The sequence below is a fragment of the Equus przewalskii genome, chromosome 1, assembly GCF_037783145.1.
Source record: "Equus przewalskii isolate Varuska chromosome 1, EquPr2, whole genome shotgun sequence".
Classification (NCBI taxonomy): Eukaryota; Metazoa; Chordata; class Mammalia; order Perissodactyla; family Equidae; genus Equus; species Equus przewalskii.
The window spans coordinates 6,280,952-6,303,759 of NC_091831.1; the positions used below are offsets into that span (position 1 = coordinate 6,280,952).

At 42.0% G+C, this 22,808-nt stretch overlaps 1 protein-coding gene across 2 annotated transcripts in view; it reads right to left on the bottom strand.

The window, feature by feature from the left end:
- DOCK1 (dedicator of cytokinesis 1) overlaps positions 1-22,808 on the bottom strand; it is a 503,206-nt gene that overhangs the window by 372,752 nt on the left and 107,646 nt on the right. For both annotated transcript variants that reach the window (XM_070566542.1, XM_070566478.1), the window contains exons 19-23: positions 20,515-20,612; positions 16,172-16,261; positions 15,723-15,823; positions 11,518-11,652; positions 2,469-2,577 (exon numbers count right to left, since the gene is read on the bottom strand). In XM_070566542.1, the coding sequence (XP_070422643.1) occupies positions 2,469-2,577; positions 11,518-11,652; positions 15,723-15,823; positions 16,172-16,261; positions 20,515-20,612 (533 nt within the window). The remainder of the gene's footprint in view (positions 1-2,468; positions 2,578-11,517; positions 11,653-15,722; positions 15,824-16,171; positions 16,262-20,514; positions 20,613-22,808) is intronic.

Genomic DNA, 22,808 nt, shown 5'->3' on the forward strand with positions numbered 1-22,808 from the left:
TCTGTTTGGGAAGATGAAAAAGTTTTGGAGATGGCTGGTGGCGATGGTTGCACAACAATGTGAATGTACTTAATGCTACAGAACTGTACACTTAAAATAGTTAAAACGGTAAATTTTAATGCTATTTACCATAATCAAAAATTTTTTTAAAGGATTTGGCAGCATCCCTGAGGTTAGGGGACATTAACTGAGGGATAGTATACGGGCACCTTGATAACTCTGTCTCCAGGAACACATGGATGCCCTCGAGCAGGATCCAGACGGGGAGGTGACTGGAGGCCACCTGGCAGAAGAGTGGAGGAAGGCATTGCCCACACGTTCGCTATGGTTCCCTCTCCTATTTACCAAAAACTTACCCAAGTATTCTCCCATTTGTGCGTTTGCTCGCTTAAATTAAATGACCCTGGTAAAAACTTTGTCACTAAGTCAAATGGAAAGAGGCACTGTTGAAACTCTACTTTGATGCCGTGTTTATCCCACAGTCAATTACTATCCGAAACTCCTGCCTCTCCCTTAGTTGAGGCATAAAATGCCACGGCTGACTCGAATCTGCAAGGTGGACGTAAGAGACGGCTTCAGTTAGGAGAAGGTGACCGCAGGGTGTGACCCTCTCAGACAGAGCAACTACCTCCCACGCTCCAGAATGCATCAGGTCACCTGAATAAGGCCAACAAGACACGAGGGCATGCTGACCTCCTAATCACAAATGAGGGCACAGAGGTCATCTCAAAAATCAAAGCAGCCAACAAGGGCTTGGAGAAACAATGTTTAACCCCTCGGAAACGCCACAGTCTTTTTCATATTTTCTCTACGTAAGACGATCAACCACTGTATTTCCATCTCAACAGAGAGACTCTTACAGAGTTAAAATAACACAAAAACCAGGGTGAAGCTCAGATGCTGAGACAGCATCTATTGTGAAAGAACAAAACACAAAAGTAGCAGCAAGGGAGGCAACATTTCAAAGAAAACTCAGTCCTCTGACTCGCAGAGTAAGGTTTGCATCAATGCGTGAACGCCACTGAACTCACTCGAGTCTTATAATAAACACCCACCAAAGGAAGGCCTTCCAAGTCTGCAGTCACTGAATGATTGACACCGAGGGGAGTGGGCAGACACAAGTCAAGCCCAATCAAATTGAATAATGTAAGGGTATATTTAGAAATCTAAAATTACCTCTGGGCTCAAAACTTCCTGTAATTTTTATCTATTCTTACACTACCCACGTCTGTAAGAAGCCACAAGATTTTAGTCGTAAACGTCCTGAACACGCTGCTAATTTTAACCTTGGAACAATAAGGGAGCTTTAGGCAATATCAAGTTGCCAAAATAACTAACTTAAAACTTTAATATACACACCACATAGCTTTCTCTATAGATCATCAGTTTTTTACAACAAATTCACATAAAGATCCAGAAATTATACTGAAGAATCCAGCAGCCCTGCCAGCCAGCTGCATCCCTCAGAGATGAAAGGGATGTTATGACTTTATTCAGTTTTCGTTATGCTGGTTCCCCAGGTCACAGCAACCACGAGACACGCCTGAGCACACAGACATCTTTGTTCCAGACTGAAGGCTAAGCTTTAAAGCTGGAAAATCACTTTCCCAAAACACTTTTAAGACAATAGCCATAAAGACGTTTTCTGAAATTATACATTAAAAAAACATTAAAAGAGAAAAGTAAGAATTGAGGCGGCCACAATGAGTAGTAGAGTGAAAGCCGCAAGTCAATCATTTGGAAGATTCTTGTTCTTTGATGGAATTAGCACAGGCAGCAAACTGCAAATTGTACCCTCCTTCTGCAGTAAGTCAGCCCCACAGAAACTGCTAGAAGAGGGATGCTCGAGAGTGTGCAGGTCCTGGGGCTGCTCTACGCTCCCACCCCTGGCACCTCCACGCCAGGAGTGTCCTCAAGAACACTCAGACCCCGCTTGAGATGAAGGTGTCTTCCTGCCAAAGGGCCTCAGGGCAAGAAGAGTAATGAAAGGTGGCGAGGAAAGCAGGAACACAGGAAGGTTGGACCCCTCGCTGTTCTGCAAAAAACACACTGAAGGACAAGGATGTATCACCGTTTCCACAGCATAGCCTGAGGTGTCACTGATGCCTGCGGCACCTACAGCCTCAGCCTCCCACATAAGCTCAGGTACCAAGACACGCTGACAAGTGACGGGTAAAATATTCCTCTCATCGATTTCCCCACACTTACGCAAAGCAAATTCAGAACCTCTCCTTGCAAGGAGCAAAGACATAGCGATGACAGCATTTAAGGGCACCTACAGAGAAACCAAAATCCATTTCATTACACAGGGAGCAGGAATACGTTCATCACAAAAGCAACTCCTGGCCTTCTGCTCAAGTTCAGGCTTCGCGTGTTGTCAGTCCGCGCTTCACTCAGCGCGCGCACAGAGCCCAGCCTCGAACAGACGGCCTGGAGCGTGGTTGGTGCTGCTGCAAACGAGGGCCTACCTTCACTCTGACGGTCTGGTCCGACACGCTGCTCATCATGTCGCTGATGGATCGGAAGAGCTGCAGGAGCGACTCCATGAAGTCGGCCTCGCCTTTGTTTTCATACAGTCTGCAGTGGAACACAGAGAGCTCTGTGGGGTTGGGCACACAGCGCCTCGCCACTTTTTCTCCTGCATCTACAGCCATTAAAGGGGCTGCCTGGGCGACAAGTTAGAATGGAAGAGCAAGTCCTCAACATTCACAAAACGTGACCGGCAACTCGGGAATCACATTACCCTGGACCACTCAGCTATGGAGATAACGCCTTCACACTGAAAAAGCAGGTTGGTAATCACACTGTTTGTTGCTTGTTCATGGTAACATAGTACGTTTTATAAATCTAAAAAACAGAAATGTGTAAAAAGGGAGAGAAGGAAGGAAAGAGGGAGGAAGAGAGGAAGGAAAGACGGAGAAGTTCAGCTTTAATTCTACCCCACATTGATTACACCACTAATATTCTTGGTATATTTCCTGCCAGTGTTCTTTAAACCTATAATGTCATATAACTGACAATCACAAAGACATTTAATTGCCTAAATTTAACATGATCGCATAACCATTTGAAAGTGACATTGTAATAGTGAACTCAAAATTATTTCAGAGTAATAATACTATATAAATTCATTCATCATAGAATTGGTGGTAACGGGCTAACTTTCAAGAGGTGGCACATACTCAATAAATGGATAATAAAGAAGCTGTGCATTAGTTACATGTATGCAAATGTATGTTGCTAATTATAAATAAGTTCCATCTATAAATTATTTATCAGCAGTTACTACAAGTCTGTATTACCAAAAAGCAATGCATTTGCATTTTCAAATGTTGTAACTCAGATGTTTTATTAATATAGACTAGTTTTCTGCCCAATTAAAAGTATACCATACCTGAAAACTTGTGGAAAATGGAAAATTTTGTAAACTAAGTGATAATTAATTACCCTAGAGGTAATCTAACATTTAAATGAGTTCCATTGTAAAGCAACAAATTCTGTCTCAAAGGAGAAATTGCAACCTACTGTATCTGTTTTGTAAATAAGGGGTTTCAAATGGGGTTTGCTTAAATGGTGTACCAAACAATCAAAACGATGGAGTCACGAACTTCTGCTGCAGGTGACACGGAGCAGTGCTGGGCAGACAGCAACGTTCGCAAACACTTGGGAAGGCTTCAGCGTGCAGTCAATCTCCCTCCTCAGGACATCTGCCGTTTCCTAGAGCTGCTTGGGATAGGAGGCTAAAAACCAAAACGAAAACCTCCATAAAGCAGAGTGGAATTTTCATCAGTCTCCAGAGATGATGAATAGTTTGGAAATGCCAGAGAGAGGAGCCCCAGATAACACAGCAGACTCTCAGTTGAAAACCTTGGAGAACAAGTGGCAAACCAAACGTAGAGTGAGACTTACTGAGGCTTACCAAGGCTACACGCAGCCTTGGAGGTCAGCCCCACTTTCTCTGCCTAGAAGGGGAAAGGACGATCGTCTCTGGAAGATCACATCGTCTGGAGCTTGTGATGTTTCACATATACACAGTCTTGCATTCAAAAAAAATTACTAAACACAGCAAAAGACCAGGCCACATGGCCAAATCAAAGAAGAAAAGAAGACAACAGAAACTGATCCACAGGTGATCAAGATATTGTGGTCAGCTAACAAGAACGTCAAAATAAATATAATTGTTATATTTTAAAACAGAGAGAAAAAGATGGAGAAATAGAAAGACAGAAACACAGATAAAGGAGAGATGGAGAAAATGGAAGTTAATATGAAAAATTTTAGTAGAGAAATGAATCTAAAGAAAAGAATCAAATGAAAATTCTAAAACTAAAAATATAGTATCTAAAATTAAGAATTCATTATATGGGTTAGATTGAGATTAGAGAAGTCAGAGATAGTGAAATGGAACACAGTCAATAGGAAAATAAACAGAAGCACAGAGATGGAAAACACAGAAAAGAGTGTTAGAGATCATGTAGGGCACGATGAAAGAATCTAATACACAGGTAACTGAAGTTGCAGAAGAAAATGAGAGATACAATGGAGCAAATGCAACATTAGCATAGAGAATGGACACGAATTTTCCAAAAGTAATACAAGACATCAATTCAAAAATTCAAGAAGCTCTGAAAATAAAATGTAGAATAAACAAAAAGCAAAGCTTTCCTATGCAATCTATCACAAAACTGCCAATAACCACAGAAAGAGAGAAAAATTTTAAAAGCAGCCAGAGGGGAAAAGAAAAAGAGACCATTACCTGCAAAGATGTAACAATAAGTCTGAAAGCTGACTTCTCACCAGAAATGATGGAAACCAAAAGAGGACAGAATAATATCTGGAGGAAGAAACTGTCAATCTGGAATTCTATACTAAATGACATTTTCCTTCAAAAACAAAGATGAAATAAATGATTTTCATACAAACAAAACCTGTAGCAGACTTATAGTAAAAGAAATTCTTGGGGCCGGCACCGTGGCCAAGTGATTAAGTTTGTGCGCTCCACTTCAGTGGCCCAGGGTTTCGCACTTCGGATCCTGGGCGCGGACATGGCACTGCTCATCAGGCCATGCTGAGGTGGCGTCCCACAGGCCACAACTAGAAGGACCACAACTAAAAATACACAACTATGTACCGGGGGGCTTTGGGGAACAAAAAGAAAAATAAAATCTTGAAAATAAAAAAAAGAAAGAAAGAAATTCCACAGGGAGTTCTTTGAGCAGAAGGAAAACTGTCCCAGAGAGAAACTGGGAACTGAAAGAAAAATGAAAAAATAGTGATAAATATCTAACATGTTGAACAAATACTAACTACAAAATAGTAGCAATAATGTCTTAAGGGGTTTAAAATACATGTGGGATCGAAATGCATGACAATCCTAACAAAAAAGAAGAGGAAGTAGAAAAATCTTTCAGCCATAAGCAGTGCAACATAAAAGTATGAAGGAGTTAGTTAATGCCCAGAGGGGTAAATCTAACAGGAAATTTACCCACCAAGGGTCGGTGAATAAGTATACCAGGCTACTCAATCTTCAGGGGAACAATTTTGAGGCAGAACCCAAATTAAGACACAAAGTGATTACTTGTTAATATCTACATCAATTGCTTGGTGTTGAAAAAGAATTGTTAAGGAATTATATGCCCCAAACTGAGAGTTTCGTACTTAAAGAGAAGAGTTTTATTGTGTGTTTTTATTATAAGGAAAATGGTCATGGGTTTGAGGCTGAAGTTTTACGCATTGTAATTTTCCCATTTTAATAAGAAATAATATCCCAGTAAATACTGTTATGAATAAAAACTGATTATCAGAAAAAGATTGCTGATTATAAGTGGGAATTATCTATATTAAAAGGAATTAAGCAACAAAAAAAAAAAAGAAGAAGAGGAAGTAAACGGAGCTAAAGTGTTCCGCTCTTGTGGCCCTATCTAGCGGTTTCAAGGGAGCAGTAAAATAATTTGAATTACTCTATAATAAGTCAAACATGCATGTTGTCATTTCTAAGATAATCATTAAAAGAACAGTAAAAGAATATTTTGAGAGGAGAAAATGGATTGATAAAGACAAAATTTTGACTGGTACAAAAGAAGGTAAACAGAGGAAAAAAGGGAACAATAATACAAATGGGTAAAAGAGAAAATTAATAGAAAGATGGTAGCTATAAACCTAATATATGACTTAATTACATTATATGTAAAGTAAATACTCAATTAGAAGGACTTTCAGACTGTATGAAATAAAAATATAGCTTTACATTGTGTATAAGAGACACATATTAAATATAATGACACAGAAAGGTTGAAAGTAAAATAACAGGAAAAGGTATTCCATGCAAATCCTAAACAAAAGATAAAGGGAAGCTTTTCATGTTGATTAAGGAGAAAATCCACAAGAAAGAGATCACAATTCTAAATCTGTATGCCCCCAATAACAGCTTCAAAATCTATACGGTATAATTAATGAGTCTTTCTTATATTTAAAATTCCACCAAGAATCCCTCAAGGATGAAAATTTAATTATTAGTTCTCTGCTGCCAAGCATCATGCTTAAAACATAAATGGTTAGTACTTTACAGCAATCCCTTTGAAGCATCTTTCTGCAATGAAACGGACGTCTCTTGAGTCTCGCCTCTTGGTTTTGTGAAATAAGCCAGAAAGAGTCATTTGTTTGACCCACCTTGAGGTGGAGGAAGGAGCGAGAGGAAAGAAGTCAGAGGGGTAATGGCAGATAAAGAGGTGAACAAAACCTAGTCATCATTCCTTGCTCTATTTAAATGTTATTAAGTATTCATTAACAAGGAATGACAAGGTCTTTGTCTATAACCTACATTCTATTTTTGTGACCAAGGAAATGATAACGAAATGACAGATCTGCAACAACTTATTCATGATCAATAACTAATTATTCACAAAGCTAACACTGATGACAGGCAAAACTCCACAAAGCACCGGAAAGACAGAAGAGGAACACAGTGATAACGGGTTTTAGTCATTTGATTCAGAAGGTCTGAGGCAGGATGTGTGTGTCTGTTTTCTGGCCTTCTAGTTAAAGCAATCCGCCCACACGGAAAACACAGACAAACAAAAACCAGTGGAGAAGTGCCCCTGGCTGTCAGGAATCTTTCCATGGGTTCCCCACGAACCAAATGTCTCTGGGCCAGTTTTAAAACTGCTGTTCTCATTTCAAAACAAAATGAGCTTTCTAAACAAAACAGAAAGTACAGATTTGCATAGTGAGAAAGATAGTGGGATAACTATGATAGGCTTCAAAATCTTCATCTCCAAAGGTTCCTCTCTTTGTTCTTTGGAGGAATAATTACTGTCAATTATCCTGGAATTTTACAAAGCTACTACATTATGAAAATACAGCAGACCACTTCGAAAGAAGAAGAAAAATAAAAGACCTCAAAAGTTTATTCCAACTGCAAAAAGGAAAACACACTTGTCAATTCCAGCTGTGAGTACAATTGTTTTTCTCCCAAGGTAATAAATGTGTTGCAGGTAAGAAAATGAGAAGTTTAGTTTGTCTTCCCCCCACCTTTGAAAACCAGAGGCACAAGAACTGCCTAGAGCTTGTCACGGATCAACGTTCCAGACGTCTGTGTAGGACACAGGACTGCTTTCGCTTTAAGCAGTCTATACAAAATAGGAATATTATTTCAGTTTAAATTAACATCTCCAATATCATAGATGGAGAACTCCTGAAACAGTATGGCAGGACACGGGCAGTGGCGATGAGGAGGAGGACAAGACTATAGAAAAAGTATGTGGCCTTGTGCATGATTTTAAGGTCGTGACTTTTTTTTCCTACCACAGAATCTTCTCAAGAGTTTTACGACTATAGATTTAAGAAGTATTATGATAGGTACACAATGTGGCTACACTGTGTTCTAAGTTTCAAAAGGAACGTGTCCTTCTCTGCCCTCAAGAATCGTCGAAGGCCGCCAAGATACTCATTTAGGAAACACTGAGAGAAAAAAAATGAGGTCAATAAACTGTTAAGGTCTAGGATACCATGAGGACTCCCAAGCTCATTAAGTACTTACAGAAGAAGGAAGACACGAAGGAGGCAGGGAGGGATCCTGATTGTCAAGACCATTGCCATCACTACACTTTTGGTTAGATCAGGTCTGGAAGGCCAGACAAGGGTCATGGGAGGCCTAGGAAGCTTCACCGCCTTCCTGGATGGTCTCGGCTCTTGACACACAAGTTATCCCAGCAAAGAGACTCAGTTTGGGATCAGGCCTGGCCTCTGCGAGGGCCACTCCAGGACAAAAGCCAGCATTGGGATCACGGTCTGCGCCAACGCCATGCTGCTAAGCAACAAAACCAAGATGTTCCTAAGGATGTCAAACATAAAACACGTCCTGGGTCATGGGCAAGGGTCTGCTGAGTATTTCACTCCATTTCTGCGAAACATGGTAGGGCTGAATCACGTCTGCGGGTCACTTAGGGCTCCAATGATTTAAAGCCAAGGAGACTGTGGTGACAGGAGTCTCAGAGATTGACCCCCAACCTAACAGGGAAAAAAAGCTGTAAGAAGCCTAATTAAGTAGGATTTAGTAACCCGAAGTAAGTTAGGGACATTCTAAGCTGTCAGGCAACAGAAATTCTGGGTTAAAAGGAATTTGAGGAAGAGAATGTTGGGTTTTTTTTTAAAGATTGGCCCTAAGCTAACATCTGTTGCCAATCTTTTTTCCTCTTCTTCTTCACTCCCTCAAAGCCCCCTGGTACATAGTTGTATATTCTAGTTGTAGGTCCTTCTGGCTGTGCTATGTGGGATGCCATCTCAGCATGGCTTGATGAGCGCTGCTAGGTCCATGCCCAGGATCTGAACCGGTGACACCCTGGGCCGAGGAAGAGGAGCGCCTGAACTCAACCACTCAGCCATGGGGCAGCCCCAAGGAAGAAAATGTTAATGGCTTATCCAACATATATCTCTCCCTTACTACTTTACTAAAAGAACTCTGGTTTTGTTGGAAGCATCAATAAGCCCATCTAAAAATCCTTTCCAACCTCCCCTGCATCTAGGGTGGCCACGTGACGTAGTTCTGTCCAGTGAGATGAAGACACATGACACTTTGTAGGGACAGGGGAAAGCTCTTTAAAAGGAGAGTAACCAGAAGAGCTGTTTACTCTTCACCTTCCCCTCTTTGCTTCCTGGAACACAGTCCTGATGCCAGGAGGCGCAGCAGCTACCTGGGGGCCGTGAGATAAAGAGAGAGACCCTAAGGATGGTAGGGCAGAAAGATAAAAGGAGCCAAGGACATGGGGAAACTAGGGACCAAGTGCATGAGCTTCAGATTCTTCCTCTGGGCTCCATGTTGTGTGGGGGGGAAAAAGTGAACTTCATCTGGTTAAGCCGTGTTAAGCTGGTTTTTTGTATAACATGCAGCCAATCATATTCCTAACCTCTACAAGATCAAACTCAATAATGTTTATGGACCATGGTTCTAAGATCTCATGCCATTTGTTTTTTGAGATTGAAAGAGATTAAGGAGAGAGAGAGAGAAATAATTTTGCTACTGGTCCACTTGGGTGACCCCAATCTTTTCTAAGCAGCATTATTTTGTAAAAGATTATAGCATTTACCACAATAGCAGAAACACACTGACAATCAATGCACGTTTCTTTTGATTACTAATCTCTGAATGAGAAGGAAAGTCAGCCGTGTATTTAGAAAGGAGATGAGCATCATCAAACCCTGACTCATTGTCATATTGATCAAAAATGGTACAAGATTAAAAGTTTTTCAAATAAAATATGACAAAACCCATGTCACCTGACTGTTCCATTCATTCACATTGATCATCTAACCTTAGTGAGAGGTTTAGGGTAATCCAAGATTTAAAATTAGTGGGAAAAATATAAAAGCAAGATAGAGAGTGCCAAGAATAATCAAATTAACTTTATTAATTAAAAATTAATAGAATTAATTTTATTAAATTAATAGACTAGAATTAATTTTATTGAAAAAAATAAAGGAAAACAAAACCTAGTTTACTTGGTCATCTTTCACACCTGACACTGAGAAAAATCATACATGGCTTTGCCCCTTAAGAAAAGAGAAGGCTTTGCTCCACATCAAGATTCACGCCTATCCATAATAAGCAAAATAAAAGAGTGTGCCTTTGATGTCTTAGTCAAGGATGATAGCATGATGGCCTCAAACTGTGCGTCTTCATACATAAAAACGGCAGCATAGAGTATTGTTTAAATCTTGGGAACCCCAGAGTGAACACAACCTCTATCAATCCTTGACCAGTAACACAGGCACTGTAACCACTGATCAGTGATGGGCACCACCCTGTTTGTGACTTTTATACCTCTACACACAGTCAATAACTTACTCCTTTAGCTTTACTTGCACCATGGTGCACACGAGATTGGATTCTGAATGTCTTCCCTTTCTCCTGGGCCCTTCTGGAGAAGGCTACTTCAGGCCAACAAAGATAAAGTGAAGAGGAAATAGAGAGGTACTGATTTGGGTCCACACTGGTTCAATTCTCAGTTTTCATGGATATGTTTCAAGAGCACTGTGCTTTTAAAAGGTGATGTGTATTCCCTAAGCGAGAGGGACATTGGTTCATGACCTCCATCTCTGTGCTTAGAACTCACTACAAGAACATCAACTTCGAATAACCAACATGAAGCAACATCACTCAGGGTAGGTCACCCAAAGCAGTTGTTTCTTCCTCCAAAAGAAACAAGCAGAGTGAGTCGTCTTCCACACCTCAGTGTTCAACTGACCTCTTTTCCACATCTCCTCATTCATAGAGTTAAATATGATAGGTCAACTGAAAGCTCTTTTATTTTAGCACAGCTCTTAATCTATAGATATCTAGAAAAAAATATTAATGTTCTCTATAAATAAGGAAGTCATAAACACCCCAATCCACTTTAAAGTTCAAAAACAATACATAAATTCATCCAGATAGCATGCGAAAGATGTCACTAAGCTGAAACAATCAAGCGTCCATCCACACAGCCATTTCCAATGTGGGAATATCTCTATAGAAACAAAACATTGCTCTGCTGGAAGGAAAGGGAGGAGGAAGCCCCACATTTTTCCCAAGTGAGGCAATTTAACTTGGTTTTGGCTTTTGCTTTGTTACTGTTTTGTTTTAATTTTGTTTGTTCTTTGAGGGCTTTTTTCCATCTAAGATCTACTGAGAAGAACTTCAGAACCCTTGGTGTACACCCTGCACTTCCGTGGAAGGACTGGGAACACTTTCAACAGACAATGTTCGACTCTCATGCACACACTGCAGACTGAGGAACAGGGCTCAAACTCAGACTCAGGGCTTGCATTTCACTGCCCGGGGAGAAGTCATGGTAAGGAGGGGCTACTCCACCGCAGTGCTGCCATCTATGACTGCTCTGTCAGGCTAGAAAGCAAGGAAAGGAAGGAAAAAGAGGAGAGGAAGGAAAAGAAGAAGAAAGAGGAAGGGGAAAGGAGAAGAAAAACGAAGGCGTCAAGGATTTCCCAGAATTCCCCTACAGAGCCAGCACGGGCGATACCTACTGATTGAACAGGATCCGGGAGCGCACAATAAACTTGAAGATGTACTCTAAAGCTTTCATAGCTTTGTACAGCTGGTCATTTATTCCTGGCTTCTCAGCATTGTCCACATAGTTCCTTAAAACTTTTGTCAGCTTCCTATTCATAATGGAAACACAAATAAATAAGTTCAGAAAATTGCAGTATCTCAACGCCTAACTGGAACAGAAATACACAAGTGGGTTATTTTTATTTTGGTTTATGCATATTTGTAAAATGTATTCTCAACAGAGAAAGTGACCCATAAAATAACTCTCAGAAGAGTGAGATCTGAGCATTTAATGAGCACTTCCGAAGTTTCAGATGTTTTCCTAAGCTTTTAAATGTATTATGTAATTTAATCTTCACAACAACACTATAAGGCAAGGAGGAGGGTGTTATCCCTAATTTACAGATGACGAAGCACAGGCTTAGATAGGTAAACTAGCTTTCCCAATGTTAAATAACAAAATCAAAGGGATCTCCTCTACAGCCATATCAGTTTCTGTAATTCTCTCTTTTTTTTTTTTACACTGAGCATGTGATATTTTCAAATTACAGAGGCAGTGGTAATAATAATCAATTTTTAATTCTGCCCAAACTTCTATATTTTCTACCACTACTGGCCCATAAACTAATAATCATTGTTCATTGTAAGAATGATTCTCAAGCAACCCTTCTAAATCATAAAAGCCAACTTAATTAACTTCAATATAGTTGCGATTTTTAGTGTCCTGGGCTGCACGGTAACTCTCCAAAAACTTGCAGCATACGTGCAACCTGCATGACAACCACCACCAAGATTATCCCATTAACCAAACGTGTCTGCTCCGCAACTTCTCATGTAATCAACAGGAATTCACTGTGGCTTTTAAATATTCATCATAGTTACCAAAAAAACCTGCTAGGATACTGACAGCATTTCCAGTTAGGCTGTGAGCCAGTATGCCTCAGACTGTTCATTGAGATTATTATGAGACCCTCTTAAGAGCAAAGGTGACTTCAGCTAGGGATGACCTGGAAACAGTCCTGAGATTAACGATTTCACTGATAAATCACAAGAAAAAGCTTTCTAGGCGCCTAAGTGAATATGAAGTCATTTCTAACACTGACTGGGTTGCAGAACTCTGGCAAAGAAACCTGACAGGACTAGAGAAGCATTTGTGCAAGTGTGTTTGAAAGAAGCTAGGCAGAGGGATCCTCTTTCCACAGGCCCCACGGGACCCTATGCTGGCAAGGGTAGCTCAGCATATACCTCTCCTGGTGGTTCTCAAGGAACAATAGGACATCTAAAGTGGCATAAAACCTGTTTGACTCAGTTTAACTTATTTTCCCAAACTTACTGGACCTTTTCTTATTAAAACCTATTGATATGCCAAGGAATATACATTCCATAGAATGCATTTTGGGAACTCTTCCAACAGATTAATCACCAAAAAGGATAAAAAGAAGGAATGATTTGCAAAGAGAATGACCCAGAACCAGAAAATTAATCTGGAAGTCAAAAGACCCACATCCATATATGCCAGGCCATCTTGTAACCCCCAAACCCCTTGGCACTAGCTGAGAGGGGCAGGTCAAGTGGAGCATCAATTAAGTGGGAGGGAAGCATGACTCAGCTCCCGGAAAGGTAGCTCTGTGGACAGAAAGGAGCCTGTCCTGCTGGTTTTCTCGAACAACAGTCCCCAAAGCCTATGCCTCGCTCCCTTCTCACTCGGACCAGCACCGGTCACTTTGATGGGGGCCCAGCACCCGTGAACTGGCCATGCAGGGGAGCTGTCTATGAGAGTTGCAGCACCAAGCAATAACACCCATTGCCCATAGTCATCTTTTTTCTTTAAAGATTTTATTTTTTCCATTTTCTCCCCAAAGCCCCCCGGTACATAGTTGTGTATTCTTCGTTGTGGGTCCTTCTAGTTGTGGCATGTGGGACGCTGCCTCAGCGTGGTCTGATGAGCAGTGCCATGTCCGCGCCCAGGATTCGAACTAACGAAACACTGGGCCGCCTGCTGCGGAGCGCGCGAACTTAACCACTCGGCCACGGGGCCAGCCCCTGCCCATAGTCATCTTTAATTTCTCCTCTTGGAGTTGTTTGTGAAGAAAGGCTAAAAGCTCTCAAACTACCTGGACAAGAGTCTAACCTAAGTCCACGCCTGCCAAGGCTTCCAGAGGAAAAGGGGCAGAGACTCTCTGTGATAACACTTAGTCCTACAAGGACCCCTTGCTCAGAGAATGCCGTAAGCACTTCATTAGCACAGAGACAACCTTCCACAATTTGGTTAGAACTGTGTAAATCACAATTATCTCCTTTGGTATTTCAAGGCGTAAATACTCAGGTTCAAACTGCTGAGGAACCCACTTTGGGCTGCTAGTTTATCAAAACATGATAAGAATACTCATTTTTCAAAATGAGTACTTCCTTTCCAGCAGATTACAGAGACTGAATGAAAGGATACCAATTCTTGACTCAGTCCCATCATAACTTAAAGATAAAGTGGTTCTTTTTGTTTCTGCCATTTATCAACTTGCCAAAACTCCCCGATTTTCCTTTCTAGGAAAATAAGTGCATGTATTCTTGCCCCAAAGGCATGGCAAGGAAGAGAGCTGCCAACAAAAGGATCTGGAACGCAATGTGGTAGGCTTATTCAGTGTTTTGATTTCCTGAGATTAAAGTACAAAATCTAATCTGAGAAGAGCGGTTTGGCCATGTTTCAATAAAGAAGCAGAACCGTGACAGTGACACAGAAGGCGATCACATCACATTAAGAGCAGTTTACAGGCCACTTCCATGAACCCCGTTCTATTTCCACGAACAGGCTACATTTTAGTTGCTATAGCAAGATGGTGCCACTGATCTGCTCTCCCCACAGTCTGTAAGGAACTGTCCGAAGTGTGGACAAACCTGGGCATCTCCGGTGAGAGAAGGAAATGTTTTAAACAAACACTGATTAGCAAGCAAGCACAAAGGACCTATCTGGCTTGTTCTGTGTGCGTGAGGACCTCGGCTGCAGCTCTCTGCCCCCTTGAGGCACCACCCACTGTCCTGCAATACACATGCGCTCGAGGCAGATGTGAAAGAATCAGGGACAGGACCGTGGGCATCAGATCTCTGACCTTGAGTTCACAGCTGCACACAGGCAAGGAAGACAGGTTTTGACCAATGGAGGCTCAAGACAGAGATGGGAGCTTTGACTCAATTTACTGGCACTAAAGAGAATTATTTCTCATGATTCTCAGCGGGATGTTCTTAAAGAAATTATTTAAATCTGTCTTTTTTCACTGCAACTCACACAATAAAAAGTTTGAATAAATGCCAATAAATCCCGCCATGAGAGAGAGAGAAAAGAGTAACTCACTATAATAATTCTAATTAACAAAACCTAACAATTGCTTAGTGCTTTCTAAGCGCAAAAGATGATTCCACGCTTGACATGTAATAACTTACTGAAATTCTCAGGAAACCCTACGATCATGCCCGTTTTACAGACAAGAAGCCTGAAGCCCAGAGAAGTTTAGCAACTTAAACCTGTAAGTGACAGAGCTGAAATGTCAGCCCAGACAGCCCAGTCCCAGGACTGTGCTCCTCAGCATCAGGAGAGCAGCTTCTCAGGCCCAGGCAGCACACATCCCCTCTGCTGTTCCACTAGACCTCCAGTGGGGCATGTACGGGGATGTGGGGGCAGGTCAAGAGCAGCTGAGTGGGCAGTAAGAATCCTAGTTAGTTACAGCTGAAGCTTCAGGAACAAAAGGGAAGGCACTCTTTACAGAGCAGAGTGATATACTGAAAAGTACAAAACTGAATTTTATTCACACTGCACAACCACTAATCTCAGAACAGGAGCACATCCATGTATTCACTCATCAAACGCTCCTTGGGAAGCTGCAGTGTGGCAGGCACTCTGCACCCACGTATCAGTCTCATTGAACATAAACGGAAAATTTCAAAGACAAATGGAAGGTGTGGAGGAGAACGAGAATTTATTCCAGAATGTTATGATAATGTATCACACATCTCTTCCGACAAGATTTTGAGGTCCGTTGGGGGAAACAATAATTAACATTATCCTAGTAAATTCAGAGTTTTGAGGGGGGAAATGTACAATCATAAACAAATGTATATGGAGAAAACCCTTAACAAACAAACATGCAAAAAAGAAGTCCTGGTTTTAAAACAACAAAAAAGAACTTACGTGTAGGCTAACGTTGCACTGAAGTGTTTCTTAATGTAGGTTTCCAAAACAGGATTAAAATGCTGAAATTTTCTATCAGCAATGAGTCCAATGATAAATACCTGTTAATAATATTTTCATCAGCAAAATAATGCAAAGCAATTTGAGATCTCCTCTGAATCATGGGCACTACTATGTGAGTCGATAAAGTACATAACATTTTCAGACAGAAGTTAGTCAGCCAGAAGTTAGTCAGCCAGGTTACCTCTTCTTACTGAGAAATTACGTTTGCCTAACTATGGCGCTGCATTGAAAGAAACTTTCTCCCTCTCAATTCATCTGCTTTGATTGGATTTACAACTGAAAGCACTTTCAAGGTTCCGATGATGGATCCCCTCCCCCAGCTTCAAAGGCTGCAGCATGAAAGCGCACCTTAGTATTTGAGCAGATGAATAGTAAAGGCCTCTTACCAGAGCATCAAACACCAACGTATCAAAAGTCTCGCTCTCGGAGTTCTCCATCATGATGTTGAAGAGCGCGTCCAAGGTGTCCTGGAGGAACTACAGAGACACAAGAGGTCAGCCGACAAAGTAAACTCACCCAGCTTTCTCCCAGCCTGGAGTAACTACCATCTTTGGCCATACCCCCAACCCACCTTTCCCAAATGTCACCCATTAAGCCATTTTAACTTCAGGGATCTTCCCAGCCATTGGATGCATAAGACAAAAATTTGAGATGACTGAATTCAGAACAAAAACATGGCACCCTGAGTCAAACAGAAAGACCGGCAGCAGAGGGGTGACCTCTCAAGGAACCTTTCCAACCTATTCCCGATTTCTATCAGTCTGGTGACAAAGAGCTCAACAACAACCCTGGGAAGACTGCACGTGACTCACCCCATACACTCTGAGTGTAGGACCTGAGCTAGGGAGCAGGCAGAGGTCACACAGGGACAAATTTCCAGCTGAGTCTAATGAAGGACCTTCGACAGACCCACATGCCCCAGGACAGAAAAGGCAGGTGATTCGGAAACTGAGGTACACAGCAGAGCACCAGGAAGTACTTTTATTCAAGAGTAATTTAGAAATTCCTTTATATCCCACTATAATTCACCAAACAAATATCATAGCATAGAATGACAAAATATCATGAATTTAATGAAAAGAAAAAATGCGGAGACTTCAAAGTTATGTCCCACTAGAAACTGGCCTCAAACCTTATCCACATCCTCTCCCAAAAGATGTGTAAAATGAACCGAAAAACTATACTGGGAGTAATGAGTTCCCTGTTTGTGGAGGAGTTCAAGAATAGGCAGAATGCTATACAATGGAATATTGGCCAGAAAAAGGAATGAAAGATGGATACATCATCATTAGTCATTAGGGATATACAAACTGAAACCACAATGAGATATCACCTTACAACCATGATAATGGCTCTGATAAAAAGATCAGCAATAGTAAGTGTGGGCAAGGATGTAGAGAAATCAGAGCCCTTTACACTGCTTGTAGAAATGTAAAATGGTGCGATGGCTTTGGAAAACAGTTTGACAATTCTTCAAAGGCTTAAACAGAGATTTACCATATGACTCAATAATTTCATTGCCAGCTACATATCCAGCAGAATGGAAAACATATGTCCACACTAACACTTGTACACAAACATTCACAGTTGCTTTATCTGTAAAGATCCAAATGTGGAAACAACCCAAATGTCCATCAGGTGATGAATGGATAAACAAACGGTGGCATATCCATGCGATGGAATATTATTCAGCCATAAAAAGGAATGCAGTTCTGATACGAGCTACAATATGGTTGAACCTTGAAAGCATTATACTAAGCGAAAGCAGCCAGTCACAAAAGGTCATACACTGTGTGATTCAATGTATACAAAATATACAGAAACAGTCAAATCTCTGAAGACAGAAAGTAGATTGGTGGTTGCAGAGAAAGCGGGGAGTGAGTGCTAAAACGGATGGGGTTTCTTTTTCCGGTGATGAAAATGTTCTGAAGTTAGTGGTAATAGTTGCACAAGTCTATAAATATACTAAAAACCACTAAATTGTGCAGATTAAAAGGGTGAATTGCATTTTTATATGAATTAAATCTTAATGAAGTGGGTATTAAAAACAAACAGAGTAGATGAGATAGCCCCACAGCAGGGACAGCAACAAGATGGCTGAATGAGATCTCTGGTCCAGATCCTCCTGGATGGCTCAGCCCATGCACAGAATCCGAAAGGCCTTCGTGTCCCTACAGATGATCTCAAACTGTTGGAGTCCTCAGACTGAGGAAACAAACCATAGGGACCTGCTCCAAAACCAGTGCTCACCCCACTGCTTCCCCTTGTGCTGTGGCAACCTTGCAACAGCAGCCAATCCAACATCTCAGAGATCTCCCTTGGGAGGAAGAACGTGTTCCCAAAACTAGTAAGAGATCCGAAACCCACCACACATAAAATCCTCATTATATTCCACTGTGCCACCCTCCACCTATTTATGCCAGAAGTGTCACACACACACGGCAGGAGAAGGAAACCACACAAACAAGAGGGGCTCTATTTTGGACACCAAGGAATTCCTCAATGCCGTAATTATTGGGGCCTCTACCCCTCGTTACTTTTGTATCATTTCCCATCATGTTCAGATTGTAAAATCTTTCCAAGGTCAAAACTTTACACTATCTGCTAACAGCCCAATGTTATTGCCAACAGACTCACCAGGTGCCCAGCCCTGGCCCATCACGGTTCACGCAGAGTCCCGGCAATAGGTCTACCCACCCCATCCAGGGAAAATGGCACCGTCAGTAGCACAGAAGCATGACAGCAGAGAGCCGAGCAAGACAGCAGAGAGCTGCAGCCCTGTTGCTCTGGCTGTAGAGCCCCAGTGGTGCGGGAATACGAGCTGAAGGAGGTCCCTCACACCGGGCCATGAAAGGGCTTCTTTCAACACCCATCCTCTCACTAAGACTTCCTACGGGAGGAACAAAATCACTGTTTTCAGTTTACGCCAAAATGGGAGACTGTATCTTTTACTAAATAAGGAGATACTTTTCTCAATCTATCAAGCACTGTCATCTCTCTCCCACCAGTTATGAATATACAGAAGGGAGGCTTTGAATAAATGGCACAAACACTCAGTCTATCAGTGTCCTTAAATAGGGGAAATGTGGCCCCATCCACGCTGGCAATCCCTCCAGTGCTGACTCCCATTCACTGCCCTGTGGCCTAAGACATGTCAATTCACCTCTTTAGGCGTACAGGGTGTACAGGATGCACTGGTAATGGGAAAGAATAAAATCAGATAAACCAGGTAAGGGATGGACAGGTCATCCAGGCCTGAGCGGTACTGTGTACACAGGAAGGAGAGGGAAGCTGTGAAAACCATGTCCAGGGATGAACAACAGGATTTGATAATAGATTAGGTAAGGGTAATGGAGGAGAAGAAGAGGAAAAGATGGTTCCAGATTTTCCCTGGTAAGTGCAACAAGGGGTCAACAGAAATACAACTAATTCCTGACACGATACAGGGACTTAAAAATGAAAAGGGACAGAATTTCATTAACTGCATGTCTTCTAAAGTTATGCTAACTCATTCACCCAGTTTCCATCTGAATCAGGGAATTTAGAGAACCCAAGAAAGTTTAAAATGCAATTAACATTGTCCAAGCCAGAGGTAAAAGACAAAAACCTGAAAAGATGATTAAAATTGGAAGATAAGCAAGGACATGTTTGAATGGCTATACAATGAACTTAGGAAAGTGGTGCAACCAAATTAATTTACACTGGAGTTAACCACATTGCTGTTTAATTAAGGCCACTTTAAGTAATTAATTTTTACAGAGATAAGGAGGTCTCGTTCTGCAAGCACTTCTCATGGAGGGTGAAGAACTGAGGCAGCGACAGACAGACCTGGTGTAGAGACCTCACTCACAAATCACAAGTGGGGACCGGCTTACTGTCCGCCAGCCAAAATGGAGCATTCTGAAAATGAAAATGCGTTTCCTCATGTACAAGGAAAAGTCATGTGAGCAGATGAGAGGTAAGGAGAGCCCAATACTGAAGAGAACATCAGAACCACCAACCATTACCCAATAAAGAATTAAAGAATTTGAACACTCAAAGGGATCTCAGATCACCTTAGTCTGTCCTATCATATAAATAAAGATAAAGATTCGAGAGGGCACCTAACATTTCTCCAGAGCCTGCGATGTGTGAGACTGAGAAATGAGTCCAAGATCATAAGGGAGGAAAACAGCCAAGACAACAATCTCAGCACTGATCTTCGTGACACACCCCTTATCTCCCCCCATCAATTACAGAAGTTCTAGGGGAGTGGTAAGCCAGGGCGGATAGTAATGGTGACAGGAATGGCAATGACAATGATAATAACAATCAGACCCAACACTCCTTGAGCACCTCCCACCTGCCAGACACAGGCTTTCATATCTCATTTAACCTCCACCACCCTCTGAAGACGGCATGATTGTTGTCTCCATTTTCCAACAGGGGACAGTGAGGCTTACAGAGCTTACTCAACTTTGTCAGTCGTGCAGCGAGGACCCATTTGGAAGAGGAACCAGAACCCAAGACTGGGTTGATTCCAAAGCCCATTTCCTTCACAGTGAGGCCAGACCACCCTCCAAGACCAGAGTCCAAGAGGGATTCTGTCCACTCAGAGGTGTATGTCTATACCCAAAAGAAAGTAGTTGTTAAAGGGATCATAACCACAATCCCATACTACCTTTGGAGGCAGTGCCTACATCCATTAATATATGGACAGAAAACAGCCCAACCCTGGGCTCTGTGTTACCTTCACCACTTCGCCACCGTCCACTTTCATCAGCTGCCTCAGGTTCTGCTGCAGCAAGTTGGTGTTGGAACGCCACTTCAAGAGCCCCAGCAGGTCCACTGCAAACGGAAAACCACCATCAGTTCCTCCGAGCAAGAGCTCCGTCTCCCTTATTCACGTACCACATGAGGTTCTTGTCCACATAATGTTTTAAAGAGAAAAATCAACCCTATTTGGAAACATTCACCAGCTAAATATTTCCTTACTTTCTAGCGACATACCTGGCACCTAGTGTGGCTGAATTCATTATTTCCACCAACATTTACTATGAAATGATTTCCCTTTAGAAGCTTTAAAAATATATTTGGGAGCCTAAGAAAGAAGGACTGGCCTCTCCAACCCACAAGAAGGCAGATTCCAAGCAGCAGCAAGTCTGGAAGGAGGCAGCTCACCCACAAAGTGCTGGCCTGGCATCTGCTACGAAGGGGTCTTTCCTGTTTGAGAGCAAGACTTTTTTTTTTAAGATAAAATAACTAACACTGATTCGAGTACTGAAACTGCAAGGTGACAGCACAGGAAGGAGACCGGACGCCTGGCTCCTGGGTCCCCTGCGGTGCTGAGCCTGCGACTACCCCCGCCTGGCCCTCCATGGCCATTGGTTCCTTAGGGGTGAATTTCTGTTTGCTTGTTTTGTAACAGAAAAATCACAGACTGATTGTATTGGTTTTCCCAGACTAAATGTGGAAGACGATGTCCAGAAACGACGCTGTTTAAGGCAGCAAGATGTTCCTTAAGGCATGGAGACAGCATCCCAAACCTCCCTAAAAAAGACCACACGCCTTGTCGACTTTCACTTGAAGTCATGTTAATATCCCATCGTGAGAAAAAACACAATTAGCAAAGTACATCTAATTTACTGTTCATGCTCTTCGAGAATGAACTCCTGCTGCAGAAATTGGCTCCATAAGAAAAACTCTAGTTAATACTGAAAAGAAAAATATAATTTTGGCAATCGTTAGAATTTCAGGGAACACAAGACATCAACTGTAATTTAAGGACCAAACCACATCAAAGGCATATGCGTGATGAGCACCACAACACACGTTCTCATCTATGTCACCTCACCCCCAAGGACAGCTGACAAAGGAAAGGGCTAAAATGAGAGGATGAAAAGGGGAGAGCAGTCTAAAGTACTATGGAATATGTACAGCGGAGGATCAAATACCAGTGGGCCATGCCACCTTGGGCGAGTAAATTCACCTCAGTTTTCCTATCTGAACAATGGGTACGATGTTGCCTAACTCACAGGCTTGGTGCAAGAACTAAATGGTATGACCTGGAGAAAGCACTTCGCACGATGCCCAGCATAAAGACTAATGGCAGCAGTCTATCACAGGGATGATCAGGAATTGAACATTTTAGCCATTCATCATGGAAGTTAACATGTATTAACTTCTTTTCTTTTCTTTTCTTTTGCTGAGGAAGATTTGTCCTGAGCTAACACCTGCTGCCAATCTTCCTCTATTTTCTATGGGAGGCACCACAGCATGGCCACTGACAGACAAGTGGTATTGGTCCGAACTCAGGAACCAAACCCGGCCCGCCAAAGCAGAGCACGCCAAATCTAACCACTAGGCCACCAGGGCTGGTCCAACATGTTTTTAATTTCTAATCAAAAGTGAAGTAATGATAAAGGCTACATGCTGCCCAGACATGCTCTCAGTTCCAGGGTTAAGGCAGATTTCACTACTTACTAGTATTTTTATAATGGAGACTAGTTAATAATCTGGATCCCTCTCATGCAAAGTTCATGGCACTCTGCATGTGAGGGAGGCTGAGCTTTACCTCTGTGTTGTAAATTTGGGAAAAGCTACAACTGGGCAAATTTGAAGTGGAAGGGGCAGCACGTTTTAAGAAAACAGAGCTTGCCCAGCACCCCCAGCCACCCAGGTCAAACCAAACTCTCCCTCTCCACGTCCTCATTCTCTGGGAGCCACCGAAGTTGGCCCACAATAACACTGCATTTCATGACTTCTCTCTAATTATACAGTAAGCTAATTGAGGAGAGCAATCACATCTTACACTTCTTATTTCCCCCACAGCATCCAACATAATGCTGAGAACAGAGATGTTTAATACAAATCTCAATGAATAATTCAGCCTAAGCAATGGAACTTCACAGTAACAAATCATGGTTTTAGAAAATTGACTTCCTCAAATGAGAATCCAGGAACTCGATGCTCAGATGCCCACTGAGGCAGCTCCATCTCGCACAGACCCGACATGCCATCATTCCGAGAAGAGGAATTGGTGGC